The sequence below is a fragment of the Muntiacus reevesi genome, chromosome 5, assembly GCF_963930625.1.
Source record: "Muntiacus reevesi chromosome 5, mMunRee1.1, whole genome shotgun sequence".
NCBI classification, from domain to species: domain Eukaryota; kingdom Metazoa; phylum Chordata; class Mammalia; order Artiodactyla; family Cervidae; genus Muntiacus; species Muntiacus reevesi.
This window is the reverse complement of record NC_089253.1, coordinates 26,097,093-26,111,244: the sequence shown is the minus strand read 5'-3', so window position 1 is coordinate 26,111,244 and position 14,152 is coordinate 26,097,093. Positions and strand designations below refer to the sequence as shown.

The 14,152-nt window shown below is 37.1% G+C and overlaps 1 protein-coding gene and 1 pseudogene across 1 annotated transcript; both read left to right on the top strand.

Annotated features, from left to right (window-relative positions):
- Positions 1-5,453: 5,453 nt before the first annotated feature.
- LOC136169125 (olfactory receptor 8B3-like) lies at positions 5,454-6,805 on the top strand (annotated as a pseudogene).
- A 6,202-nt stretch (positions 6,806-13,007) lies between these two features.
- On the top strand, positions 13,008-13,934 carry LOC136168775 (olfactory receptor 8B3-like). The gene has a single exon (XM_065936474.1). It carries the CDS (start codon positions 13,008-13,010, stop codon positions 13,932-13,934), a length of 927 nt encoding a protein of 308 aa, XP_065792546.1.
- Positions 13,935-14,152: the final 218 nt, after the last annotated feature.

Sequence of the window (14,152 nt, the reverse complement as noted above, 5' to 3'; positions counted from 1 at the left end):
AAGACAGAGGATGAGATGGTTGAATGGCATCTCCAATTCAATGGACATGAGTTTGAGTTGTATGGAGAAGGAAATGGCAACCCACTCTAGTACACTTGCCTGGAGAACCTCATGGACAGAAGAGCCTGGTGGGCTACCATCCCTGCATTCGCAAAGAGTCAGACATGACTGAGCAACTAACATACACACACACAGACAGACACACACACACAGGCAGTTGTATGGAGAAGGAAATGGCAACCCACTCCAGTACTCTTGTCTGGAGAACCTCATAGAGAGAGGAGCCTGGCGGGCTACAGTCCATGGGGTCGCAAGAGTCAGACATGACTGAGCAACTAACACACACTCACAAGCTCCAGGAGTTGATGATGGACAGGGAGGCTTGGCATGCTGCAGTTCATGGTGTTGCAAAGAGCTGGACATGACTGAGCAACTGAACTGAACTGTACTGAACTGAGACTGGAAGTATATCACTGGAAGTGTTTTCATCTGTCACTTGCAATAAGAAGGATGATTAAGATATTCTGTTTTTACTCTTAACTTCCCATATTTCCCCTGGGAATAATATATCTTGTTTAAATGCCAGAGATTGAAGGTTCTAAGACTGTCAAGGATAATCCATTTTGCATCTGTAATTGTTTGGTGTAAACTTCTTTCAACAGTTTTATTTTTTACTTTTGTCAGTCAAAGTGACACATAACTGATCATCAAAATACATGTTTTGCATGGATGGGAAAGGGAAGCCAAGAGTGGATAATGATTTACATAAAGTCAGCACAACTCTAAAAAGAAAAAGAGGTAGATAGCATCAGTTATAGGCGATAAATCATGAGGAGTAATTGCATCAAGAAAGGAAGAAGTAATTTACACAGAACTATGTTGGATAGTGAAAATGCTTACCTATGGATCCACTCTTTGTGGATGGCCCTAGAAATACTCTCTAGATCACCAGATTTCTCTAGATAGGGTGAAAGCTTAAGTTATTTAAGATTTAAAATGTTAAACCAACAGGGCTAGATGACTTTTGAATAACTAGATTATTTCTGGGATTTTTTTACTTTTATGTGGCTACACTCATACAGATTTCTTAGGTAGAGAAACATCAAATTGCAGCTTGGAGAATAATGATAATGTGAAAGAAATATTTGGTGAATAAAACACATTATGAGAGATGATGCTGAATCAATTTTTTAGGCAAAAATGTGCTACTTTAGAACTCCTCAATATGCTGTTTCAGTGAAAATGTAAACATTTTCTAAGGTAATTTAAGTAATATTCTTTGCTTAAAACTTTCTTAATCTCCAGTCAGTATTTGTGCATTTTGAAATTTGTCAAAGCTGATTTTTGACTGGTTTGTTTTTAGATGTTCAGCACAAAGAAATCCTTGGCTGATGGTTTTCAATGACCACTCATATTCCATCATCTGACTGCAATACGAACATGATTTATTTTTTCTTAACAATTTCTATTCATATAAAATGTACCATATTGGTTAGAGTTGATTTGTTTAATCTAATGTTTCCTATATAAACTTGTTTTTCAAATGAAAACAACTGTGTCTCTAAACAAGTGAATGTAACTGGGCCATTTGGAAACCTACTGAGTTAGAGCTACATCTACTCTGTTATGTAATTTATAATGATTTGAATATCCCCAAAGTGAGTTGAGCCCGGTCACTAATCTTTTGAGAACCTCAAAATTAATATGAAACCTGTTCATCTGCATAAAATAACTGCTTTTTGAAAGGAGTAATTTTTATCTTTGACTAACTTAAAAATTTTAAGTAACATAGAATACAGGGTGAAAGTCGCTCACTTGTGTCTGACCCTTTGCCACCCCATGGAATTCTCCAGGCCAGAATACTGGAGTGGGTAGCCTTTCCCTTTTCCAGGGGATGTTACCAACCCAGGGATAGAACCCAGGTCCCCCACATTGCAGGTGGATTCTTTACCAGCTAAGTCACAAGGGAAGTCCAACTTAGAATACAGTTTGAAATAACTGGAGGTGGTAACATGCTAAAGGAGGCAACTAAATCATGTTTTAGTTAACAATGGGACTGTGTATCTCTGTATTTGGGCTTCTTTTAAGTGGGTGGGGGATCGAGTCAGAATATTGTACATACATAGTACAGTTATCCTTAGTAGCTTTTCTTTTGTTGAATTATGTGATTGGCACTGAAGAGTGTTGAGGGAAGTTACAGTTCTGCTGAAGGTACTAAAGCTTAAAGTCAACCTCATAAGCCCTGGATTTCTCTGTGCCCATGAACCAGGACACAGCTTTCTCTAAGTTGGTGTGAAATGTGGATTCTTTTTCAAAATGCTACATCATGTATATACATTTTCTTATCTAATTTATATGCACTAGTGATTTCAAATATTATACAATGTATTGGGAAGATTCTAAATAAGAAACGGAAAGCTAAGATGTTTCAAATAAGCCTACTTTCAAAATTTCACATGACATAATTTTAATTTTCATTCATCATCATTCATCAGGGCTGAGCAGTCTCCCAGCTCTGTCTTTTAAATGCTGCCATACTGAAAATGAGCTTCCCTTGTATCTCAGTTGGTAAAATACCTGCCTGCAATATAGGAGACTCAGGTTCAATTCCTGTGTTGGAAAGATCCCTGGAAAAGGAAATGGCACTCTACTCCACTTCTTGCCCAGAGAATCCCATGGATAGTGGAGCCTGGTGAGCTATAGTCCATGGAGTTGCAGAGTTGGACATGACTTAGCAACTAAACCACCATACTGGGTCGGGGGGGGGGGGAAGTCCCATAATTGGGGAATCCAAGTCATTATTTTGTTTGTTGAGACCCTCTTTTTTTGGAGCATTTGCAAACATATTTTTGAGATTTTGATGCTTTTCTATCAATAAAAGAACTTTCTTTTATCATAGAATGATATTCTTCTCCCTTCTTCTACTCAACATAAGTAACATTTTAAAATATAGACCCATGTAGGTTTATTTTTCAAACACAAACGTGTATATTTCTAAAATGGGTTGAGTCTCCCAAGAGAACTGAGTGGTCTCTGAAAAGTAAACATTATTCAGCATTGTTTTATATGTTTTGAGAAGGCTAAAATTTTGTACCATATGTAATATGTGAAAAATAATTTGATCAATGAAAATGGTCCTTTCATGGCTTCTCATCAGGGAAAACTCTGACTCAATTTCATCTTTAGTTTTAACCAACCCAAAATAGTTTTGAGAATTATATTTTTACTACATAGCTCCATTTGTCAAATGTGTAAAGGAGAATCATTGGAAGTTCTTGAACTAGGGAGGGACAAATCTGTGTTTTCAGAACTTACTCTAGCAGCAATGTTCATGACCAATTAAGAGTGAATATGTGGGAAAATGATAAAAATAATAGTTAGAAGCCACTACAGTTCAACATTACAGTAGTTCAGTTTAAAGACAAATTGAGAAATTGTGTGGTGGTTAAAGGATATGGATGAGGTCATTGTGGTTGTACATGTTACAGTTTAACATAAGAGAAGGTTTGAGTGTATTCTGAAAGCTCTTAGACAAAATTAATATGAGTTTCAGAAGTACTCATTGAATTCTTTCTGTGTACTCTGTGTTGTTCTTAGATTCAGGATCCAAAGAGTTAACAAGATAAAATAAATGTTTGTCCTTATAGAATTTACAGTTTATAGACAACACAAAGGGGGAAGTCTGATGAGTGTTTTGTAACAGAATCTAGTGAAAGTTGTGAGAACATGAATAATAACAGCTGACATTTATTGTCTATCATATGCCAGATGGTGTCCAAACCATTTAACATTTTTTTCATTTAATTAACACAACAGCTCTATGAAAAGGACTCTATTTGAGCTTTCCTTATTTTACATAGAAGAAACAAGAGATTAAGTAACTTTTCCCAAATGATGTAGTTTGTAAAAGAGGAAGAAGGAAGGTAGGATTCACAATACTCTAACTCCATGGCTCCTATTCTTTTCTATGATGAGAACAAATTGATAACTGAAACATTACAGAAAATGACCAATAGAAGAGTCAGGTAGAAATTTCAGGTACATGTTAAAAGCATAAACTATAGAAGGGATTTACTATACTACAGATTCTTTCAGAGACATCTCAGAGACAGAACAACTGAAATGAGTCACTGCAACATTTTTAAGAATTTCTGATTAAAAACAATAATAACAAAGAAACCTGAAAGTGCATCTCTTTCACAAATATGTCCATTTAGTAAATATAAATAAAGAGGTAATTAGGCAATTTCGTAGCTTTCCCTTCAGAGGTGTAGATAATGAGGAGATGGGAATTCACTTTGGATATACCTGAGGGATGTACAGTCCCTAGAACAAAGCAAAAATGAGTAAAAGAGTAGGTCCAAAAGAAATAAAGACAGACTGTGAACTGGAATTCATAATTTCCTTATTCTGTATTTTACATATAATCTACACCCTGGAGAGGAGACCGAGCAAGCTTCTAACCAGTTTTTCAACAAGTGCACTACATCATTACACTCACATTAAATCTTCTGTGTCTAATCAAGTAGCAAGTATGATAACAAAAGGATTATTTTCTTCTGTCACTGGACAACACTGAAAATATCAGAAATTATAGAAGTTCAGAAAGATTTCCAGAGCACAGGTGAATTAATATCTATCTCTTCTTGTCTAAAATCAAAAGGATCAAGCTCAGAGAACGTGAAATGACATTTCCAGAACCAACAGGGTAAAGACCTAGGGTAAGGGAGCCAGACCTGAAGTTTTAAGACAAAGTTGGGTGAGTTTCTGAATTTAATTTACAATACTTATTCTTTGTTTTGAGGTGAAAGTCCATGGACCATTCTTTCTCATTTTGTGCTGTTGAGTCTCAAGTGAAGCTAGTGGAAGCATCTGTTGGAGAGGAATTGGAGAATATTAGAGGGCTCAAAGGACATAACAGTCAGGCAGATTCCTCTAAGTTGGTAGATCTCTCCTTCTACCTTTATGACTTTTACTCTGTGACAAGGATGGTAACTTAATTCTCATAGACTTGGGTCTCTTCATCTTGATTTAGAAAGTGTTCTTGGTTCCTGCCCCATAAGGTCTATCTGCAATGAGAAGACTGGTGAGGGAAGAGTTGACATGAATGAAGGAATGTTGAGATGAGAGTAGAAGAATCGCATCCTTGTCCATCCTTCTCTTCCCTGGGTTTTCCCAGAAGGTATGTTTGCATATGGCAACACTTGCCTTCCCACTCTAGGATGATTATCATGTCCTTTGTTATATTTAGCTTATAAAAGTTCGAATAAAGGCAAGTCCACATCACTCTGTATACTGATAATGGAAAAGACAGACTCTATGGGACCAGTTTGGGATAGTGACAGGCGTTCAAAAATGTGTATACTCTTTCATAGGAGGAGAAACAGTGGAAGAGCTGAGTTGTTCTTTAATGGAACCCTTTCTCCTGTGTCCACAGATTCCTTTAGAGAAGAATGGCTCCTGGAAATGGGTCTTTCCTGACTCAGTTCATTTTGATGGGATTAAAAGACCAACCAGATCTCCAGCTCCCCCTTTTCTTCCCATTCCTAAGAATGTATGTGGTCACTGTGATGGGAACCTGAACTTGATAATCTTAATACAGCTGAATTCACATCTACACATCCCCATGTACTTTTTCCTCTTTAACTTGTCCCCTATAGACCTCTGTTATTCTTCTGTGTTTACACCCAAACTGCTGATTAACGTCACATCAAAGAATATTATTTCTTACATGGGGCACATGACTCAGCTCTACTTCTGTTTTTTTGTCATTTCTGAAATCTATGTGCTGACATCCATGGCCTATGACTGCTATGTGGCCATCTGTAACCCACTCTTGTATAATGCTGCCATGTCCCCTAAAATGCGTTCCAGCCTTATACTTGGTTACTACTTGACAGCACGTTCTGGTGCCATGGCTCACACTGGATGCTTGCTGAGACTGACCTTCTGTGATGCAAACACCATCAACCATTATTTCTGTGACATCCTCCCTCTGCTCCAGCTCTCCTGCCCAAGTACTTACATCAATGAGCTGGTAGTTTTCTTCATGTGTGAGGCAAGCAGAAGTAACGCAACTTAGATTAGAAGTAGGCCTTCCTACTTGGTAAGATTATCAGGTAGCTTTCGCTTAACAATGGCCACTGTTTTCCAATTCGAACCAATTAGCTTTCACTTAACACTGACCGATGTTTGCCATTTAGGAAATTAGAAATGGGGCGGAAACACCCAGGAAAGTCCCGCGCGCACGAAAGTATTGACCAATGAAATTGCTTTGCAAACATGTAACCAATCCGCTTCTCACCCTATAAATTTTCGTAACAGCTTGGGCTCGGGTCTCTCTGACCCTCACCACTGCGTTGGTTGCGGCAGGGAGTCCTGGTTCGAATCAGTAATAAACTTCCCTTCCTGAGAGTTTCATTGATTGGAAGCCTTCTCTCTTCCTGCTCGGGGATTGGGACATCGGGCATAACACATGGCAGGCATCAAAATAATTTTGTCCAGTATTACCATCTTTGTCTCTTATGGTCTCATTTCCTCCAACATCTTTCACATCAGCTCCACGGAGGACAGGTCCAAAGCCCTAAACACTTGCAGTTCCTACATAATTGCTGTTTCTCTCTTCTTTGGATCAATGTCATTTATGGATCTCAAACCATCTCCTGCTGGGTGTATGGATGAGAGAAGTATCTCTTCTGACTTTTACACCAATCTGCTTGCTATGATGAACCCCTTGTTCTACAGCTTTAGAAATTAAGATGTGAAAACAGCTCTGAGAAAAACAGTAAATGGGATACAGTTTTGACTAGCAACAGCATTTTTGTTTGTTTTATAGTCTCCTCTGAAGAGTTAGATACTGAGAACCTATGAGTTTATCACCACTATAGTATGTTTGCTTTTTTAATATTTTTAGATGTTCACCCTAACAGTTTTTAACTCCTCACTGTATCCTTGATTTGTAGTTTTCAATGAAGTTTTCACTCATAACACATCCCCTGATCTCAATATCAACATGTATGATTTTCATTTAAAAGATCTTTTTATATAAAACCATTGACCTAGATTGCTATTTTTTCATTTATCTGCTATCCCTTTTTATAAAATTGTCTTCCTTATACACAGAGAAGTGGATCTAAATTAGTCAATAATGATCACACTCTTTATAACTTTTGTAGGTATGCAGAGGTGCACTACTCTATTCTCTATTTTACCATTATTTGAGGTGCCAAAAATGTTCAACAGCTGGTCACAGATCTTCCATTTGAGAAGCCTCAAAATAGAAATTAAATTTGTTTCATTTTTAGAAAAAATGAACATTCAAATTAGGTTTCATTCCATCAGATTATTGTCAGAAAATAATTTTTGAAGGTGGAAGTTAGCTATACTCATGCAATTAAAATAGAAATAAGTAATTTAGATATGATCTTTCTTTCAAGGTTTATAGCAATAAAAACCTACCTCATGAAACAAGAAAAACCTCAAATAAAGAACCTTACCTTGTATTTAAAGAAAATATATAGAGTAGAAATAACAAAACCCAAAGTTAATAAAAGGAAAGAAATTATAAAGAAAAGAGCAGAAATTAGTGAAACAGAGACTGAAAAATTACACTAGGATTGGTCAATGAGACTATGTTCTTTGAAAAGATAAACAAAATCAATAACCCTTCTGCCAGACTCATCAAGACAAAAGACAGATGGCCCCCAAAATAAAATAAAAATGAAAAAAGACATATTACAAGCAGTACCACACAAATAAGAAGGATCATAAGAGATTATATGAAGCATTATATGACAATAAAATGGACAACCTGGAGGAAATGGACAAATTCCTAGAAATGTACACTCTCCCAATCCTGAACTGGAAAGAAGTAGAATATGAACAGGTCACTTGTCAGTAATGAAGCTGATTCAGTATCTTTTAAAAAGTCCGAGACCAAATGGCTTCTAAAGTGAATTCCAATCCATGGCTGATTCATGTCAATGTATAACAAAAACCACTACAGTATTATAAAGTAATCAACCTCCAACTAATAAAAATAAATGAAAAAAATAAATAAAAAGGGAGAACAGCTATCCTTCTCAAACTATTCCAATAAAATTCAGAGAAAGGAGCAATTTCAAGATCATTATTTGAGAGCAGCCTCACCCTGATATAAAAATAAGACAAAAATGCCACAAAATATATAGGCCATTATCACTGATGAACGCAGCTGCAAAAATTCTTAAGAAAATACAGGAAAATCAACTTCACCAATACATTGAAAGGCCTATACCCCATTATCAATTGGGATATATCTCAGAGATGCAAGGATGATTCAGCAAGTGGAAATCAATCAATGTGATATACCACATTAACAAATTGAAATAAAAAATCATATGATCATCTCAATAGATGAAAAACAAATCTTTGGAAGAAGTTCAATACTTGTTTTTCACAAATCTCTCACTAAATGGCCACAGAGGGAGGCATCTCCACATAGTAAAGTCCACATGTGAGAAACTCACTGCTGACATTATATTCAATGGTGAAAAGATGCTCACTATCACCACTTTAGTCCACATAGTATTGGAAGTCCTAGCCATAGAAATCAGACAAGAAAAAGACATAAAGGCATCCACATTGGAAAGGAAGAGCTAAAACTTGTACTGTTTGCAGACATGATTGTAGAAAAAGAGAATCCTACAGATACCACCAAAAAACATTAGTACTCATTCATAAATTCAGTAAATGTGCAGGAAAAAAAACTGAACAAACCAATTTGCTGCATCTCTCTAAATTAACAAATTATCAGAAAGAGAAACAATCAAATTTACAGTTTGATTGTTTGAGAGAACAATCAAATTTACAAGTGCACTAAAAAGAATAAAATACCCTGGAATAAACATAACTGAGGAACTGAAAGACAGATGCTCAGAAAAAGATGACACTGGTGAAAGAAATTGAAGATTGAGCTATGAAATGGAAATATATACATTGCTCATGGTTTGGCAAAATTCATATTATTAAAGCCACCATACTACCCAAGGAAATTTCTTGCAAACCCTACAATAGCATTTCTCATAAAACTTAAAAAATAATTCTAAAATTTGTGTGGAAACACAAAAAAACCGAATAGCTTAAACAGTCTTTAAAAAGAAGAACAGGTCTTGAGATATCACACTTCCTGATTTCAAACAATACTACAAAGCTATAGGCATCAAATCAGCATAGTACTGACATAGTACAAATGTTGATCAATTGGACAGAATAGAGAGTCCAGAAATGAACCCAGACGTGTCTGGTTAATGAATCTATGACATGGGAATCAAGAATACCAAGTGTGGGAAAGATAGCCTCTTCAATAAAGGGTTTTGGGAAAATTGGACAGCTACATGCAAAAGAAACTGGGCCACCATCACACCACATACAAAAGTAAACTCAAAATGGATTAAAAAATTAAAGATGAGACCTGGAATCATAAATTTTCTGGCAGAATAAATAGACTAAATGCTTTTTGACATCAGAAATAGCAGTATCTCTTTGGCTATGTCTTCTTGGCCAAGAGAAACAAAAGGGTAAATAAATGGAACTACTCAAACTGAAAAACTGTTTTGTGGTAATGGAATCTGTCACCAATATGAAAAGGCAGGGCTTCCTTGGTGGCTCAGCGGTAGAGATCTGCCTGCCAATGAAGGACACACAGGTTCAACCCCTCATCTGGGAGGATACCACATGCCGTGGAACAGCTAAGCCCATGCGCCTCAGGTACTGAACCTGTGCTCTAAAGTCTGGGAGGCACAGCTACTGACCCAAGTGCTGCAACTGTTGAAGCTCTCTTGCCTTAGAGACCCCTGATCCTCAATAAGAGATGCCACTGCAGTGAAGAGTAGCCCCACACCCTGCAACTAGAGAAAAGCCTGTGCAACAGCAAGGACCTGGCACAGTCACAAGTAAATGAATAAAGAAAATGATTTTAAAACATGAAAAGGCAGCATACTGAATGGAAGAAGATTTGCAAATGACATAGCTGATAAAGCGTTGATTTCTAGAATATAGAAATAACTGATAGAACTCAACATCAAGAAAATAAACAACCTGATTAAAAATGGGAAAAGAAACTGGATAGACATTTTTCCAAAGAAGACAAATAGGTGGTCAACACACACACATGGAAAGATGCTCAGCTTACTGATCTCAGGGAAAGGCCAATCAAACCCCAGTGAGATATCACTTCAACCCTCTAAATGTCTATTATCTACAAGAAAATGGAGTATTAATGAGGATGTGGGGAGAAGGGCATGTTTGTGCACTGCTGGTGGCAATAAAATGGAAAACATTATGAAGATTCCTCAAAAAATTAAATTTAGAATACATATGTATTTCTAAAATGGCTTGAAACACTCAAGGCATCTCAAGTTTAAACATCCTCCAACATTCTTTTTTATATTTTTGAGAAGGCTGAAAGTTTGTTCAATATTTATTCTGTGTAAAATATACTCCAATCAATCAAAATGGTATTTTCACGACTTCTCATCAAAGATAACTCTGACTCGATTTCTTCATTAGTTTTAGCAAAGACTTAATCATCATTTTAAGAACTGTATTTTTACTCCATAGTTTCAGTTTTCAAGTGGGTAGTGGAGAACCATTGAAAATTCTTGAACTAGGGAGGGCCAGAGCTATGATTTCAGACATTATTCTAGCAGCAGTGTCCACGACTAAATAAGGGTAAATAGCTAGGAAGATGCTAGAATAATAGTGGCCACAGTAGTTCAACATTATAGTTCAGTTTAAACATGAAATCCAGAAGTCATGTGGTGGCTGAGAGTCATGGATGAAGGACGCTGTGACTGTAGATGCTGTGTCTTTGCATAAGAGAAATGTTGAATATATTCTGGAGGGTTTCAGGCAAAAAATAGCTTGCCTTTCAACAAAAGCCACTGAGTTTTTTCTAGGTACTCTGCACTGTTCTGAGATTCATTAGCAAAATAGTAAAGACAATAGAATAAATGCTTGTCTTTGGAGAATTTACAATTTATAAAGGAACACAAGAACTAAAGGAAGAAGTTTGTTGAGTGTTATAAGGGAGATGTTACTGGAATTTATGATAATATAAATAATGACAGCTGACACTTATTAACTATTCACCATATCACAAGTACTGTGTCAACCATTTCACTTAGATATTTTTCATTTACTAATACAACAGTCCAATGAAAGAGGTGTTCTCCTTACCATCCTTATTTTAAATATTTGAAAGGAGAGATTAAGTAAATTGTTCCAAGTGTGGTAGTTAGTAAGGGTGGAAGAACGAAAGCAAGATTCACAACACTCTCTCTAATTCCATAGGCCTCTGCTCTTTTCTATGATGAGAAAAGATTGGTAACTTCAGTTAATGAAGTGTTACAGAAAATAACCAGCAGGAGAATCAGGTAGAAATTTCAGGTATGTATTAAGAGGATAAACTCTAGAAAGGATATACAACATTACCAATAGTTTCAAAAATATCCTGAGAGAAAACAAGAAATGAGTTACTTCAGCATCTGAAATATTTTAGAAAAAGAAATAAAGAACTCTGGAATTAGGACTCTTGCAGAATATATGTCCACTTAGTAAATGGGCATAAAGAGAGAATGAAGCAATATAGTAACTTTCCCTTCAGAGGTGAAGATAATGAGATTGGGAATATACTTTGATCCACCTGAGGGATGTACAATCCCTAAAGTAAAGTGAAAAATGAGTAAAAGAGTGAGTCCGTAAGGAACTAAAGACAGATCATGAAGAGGGATCAACAATCTCCTTATTACCTGTATTCATCTAATCTACACCCTGGGGAAAAGACTCAGCAAGCATCTAGCCCATTTTTAAACAAATGCATTACATCATTACATTCACATTAAATCTTCTGTGTCCAATCAAGTAGCAAGTGAGAAAACAAAAGGCTTAATTTTTCTATACTGCATGAAAGGACTGAAAACGATTATCAGAGATCACAGTAGTTCACAGAGATTTCGAGGGCTTATGTCAATGCCGTCTCATCAGAAAATCAAAGAAATCAAGACTTAGGAACTGGAAGTTGCATCTCCAGAATCAACTGGGTAAAGATAACTGATAAGGGAGACAACCTTGAGGTTTTCTGAACTAAGAAAGGAGCATTTTTTAATTCAATTTTTAGTAATGATTCCCCTTTTTGAGAGGAAAGTCCAGGGGCCTGATATACTCCCGCAGTTTCTCATGCTGTCCAGTTCTGTGAATGAAATGAAACTAGTGGAAGCATCTGTTGGAGAGGGATCAGAACATGTTCAGAGACATGAGGGGGCACAAATGACATAGAAGTCGGGAAGTTTCCTCTAAATAGGTGTAATTTCTCCTCCTGTATGGCTTTTGCTCTGTGACAAGGGGAGTAACCTATTTCTCACAGATTCTGGTCCCTTCATCTTAGTTTAGAACAGTGCTCTTGGCTTCTACCACATCAGATCTAACCTGAATTAGAAGAAATCACCAGGTTATTGTTAGGGTCATGGCCTCCAGTAATCCTGGTGAAGGAAGAGTTCAAGTGAATAAGGAAAAGTTGAGATGACAATAGAACAATGGTATCCTAATCCAGCCCTCTTCCCCTTGGATTTTCCAGCAGGTATGCTTGCATAAGGCAGGACTGCGCTTCCCTCTGTTTGTGATGTACTTTGCTATATTTAGCCTGTAACAGCTCTAATAAAGGCATCTCTGGTGGCTTAGTCAGTAAAGAATCTGCATGCAGCGCTGGAGAACAGGGAACAATCCCTGGGTTGGGAAGAACCCCAGAGGAGGGCATGGCAACCCACTCCCAATATCCTTGCCTGGGAGATTCCATGCAAAGGGGAGCCTAGCAGCCTGCAGTCCATAAGATCCCAAGAGAATTGGATAAAACTTACTGACTAAACAAGAAAAACAACAGTGCTCTTTTGTAGGATGTGATACTGTGGAAGAGCCGAGTTGTTCTCTAATGGAACTCTTTCTCCTGTGTCCACAGTTTCCCTTAGAGAAGAATGACTCCTGGAAATTACTCGTTTGTGACTGAATTTATTCTGTTGAGATTAACAGACCAACCAGATCTCCAACTCCCTCTATTCTTCCTGTTTCTAGGAATGTATATGGTCACTGTATTCGGAAATTTTGGATTAATAATCCTAATTACACTGAATTCACACCTGCACACCCCCATGTACTTTTTCCTCTTTAACTTGTCCTTCATAGACCTCTGTTATTCTTCTGTGTTTACACCCAAAATGCTGATTAACTTCACATCAAAGAAGAATATTATCTCTTACATGGGGTGCATGACTCAGCTCTACTTCTTCTGTTTTTTTGTCATTTCTGAAATCTATGTGCTGACATCAATGGCCTATGATCGCTATGCAGCTATCTGTAATCCACTCTTGTATAATGTTACCATGTCCCCTAAAGTGTGTTCCAGACTTATGCTTTCTTCCTACCTGATGGCATTTTCTGGTGCCATGGCTCACACGGGATGCATGCTGAGACTGACCTTCTGTGATGCAAACACTATCAACCATTATTTCTGTGATGTCCACCCTTTGCTCAAGCTCTCCTGCACAAGTACCCATGTCAATGAGCTTGTAGTTTTCATTGTGGTGGGCATCAACATCATTGTGCCCAGTTTCACAATCTTTGTCTCTTACGGTCTCATCCTCACCAACATCCTCCAAATCAGGTCCACAGAGGGCAGATCCAAAGCCCTAAGCACCTGCAGTTCCCACATCATTGCTATTTCTCTATTCTTTGGATCATGTGCATTTATGTATCTCAAACCATCTTCTGCTGGATCTATGGATGAGGAAAAAGTCTCTTCTGTCTTTTATACCAATGTGGTTGCCATGATGAACCCCTTGATCTATAGCTTGAGAAATAAAGATGTGAAAACTGCTCTGAGAAAAACTCTGAGTAGGAGATAATTTTGAATAGACCATCTCTCTGTGCAGCTGGTCAAAGGCAGGAAGGTTTTGTGCTTAATCATAGTAATTTTATTGACAATATTCTTTATTTTTTTTCAACATGTGGCAAGATATCTGAGTCATCTCTCAATTTATTTCCACTTTTTTTAGAATAGGTCTCTTTTTTCTTACCCACTAGCACTGTTTCCTTTCCTCACTTTTCCCCCTTTATTAATATT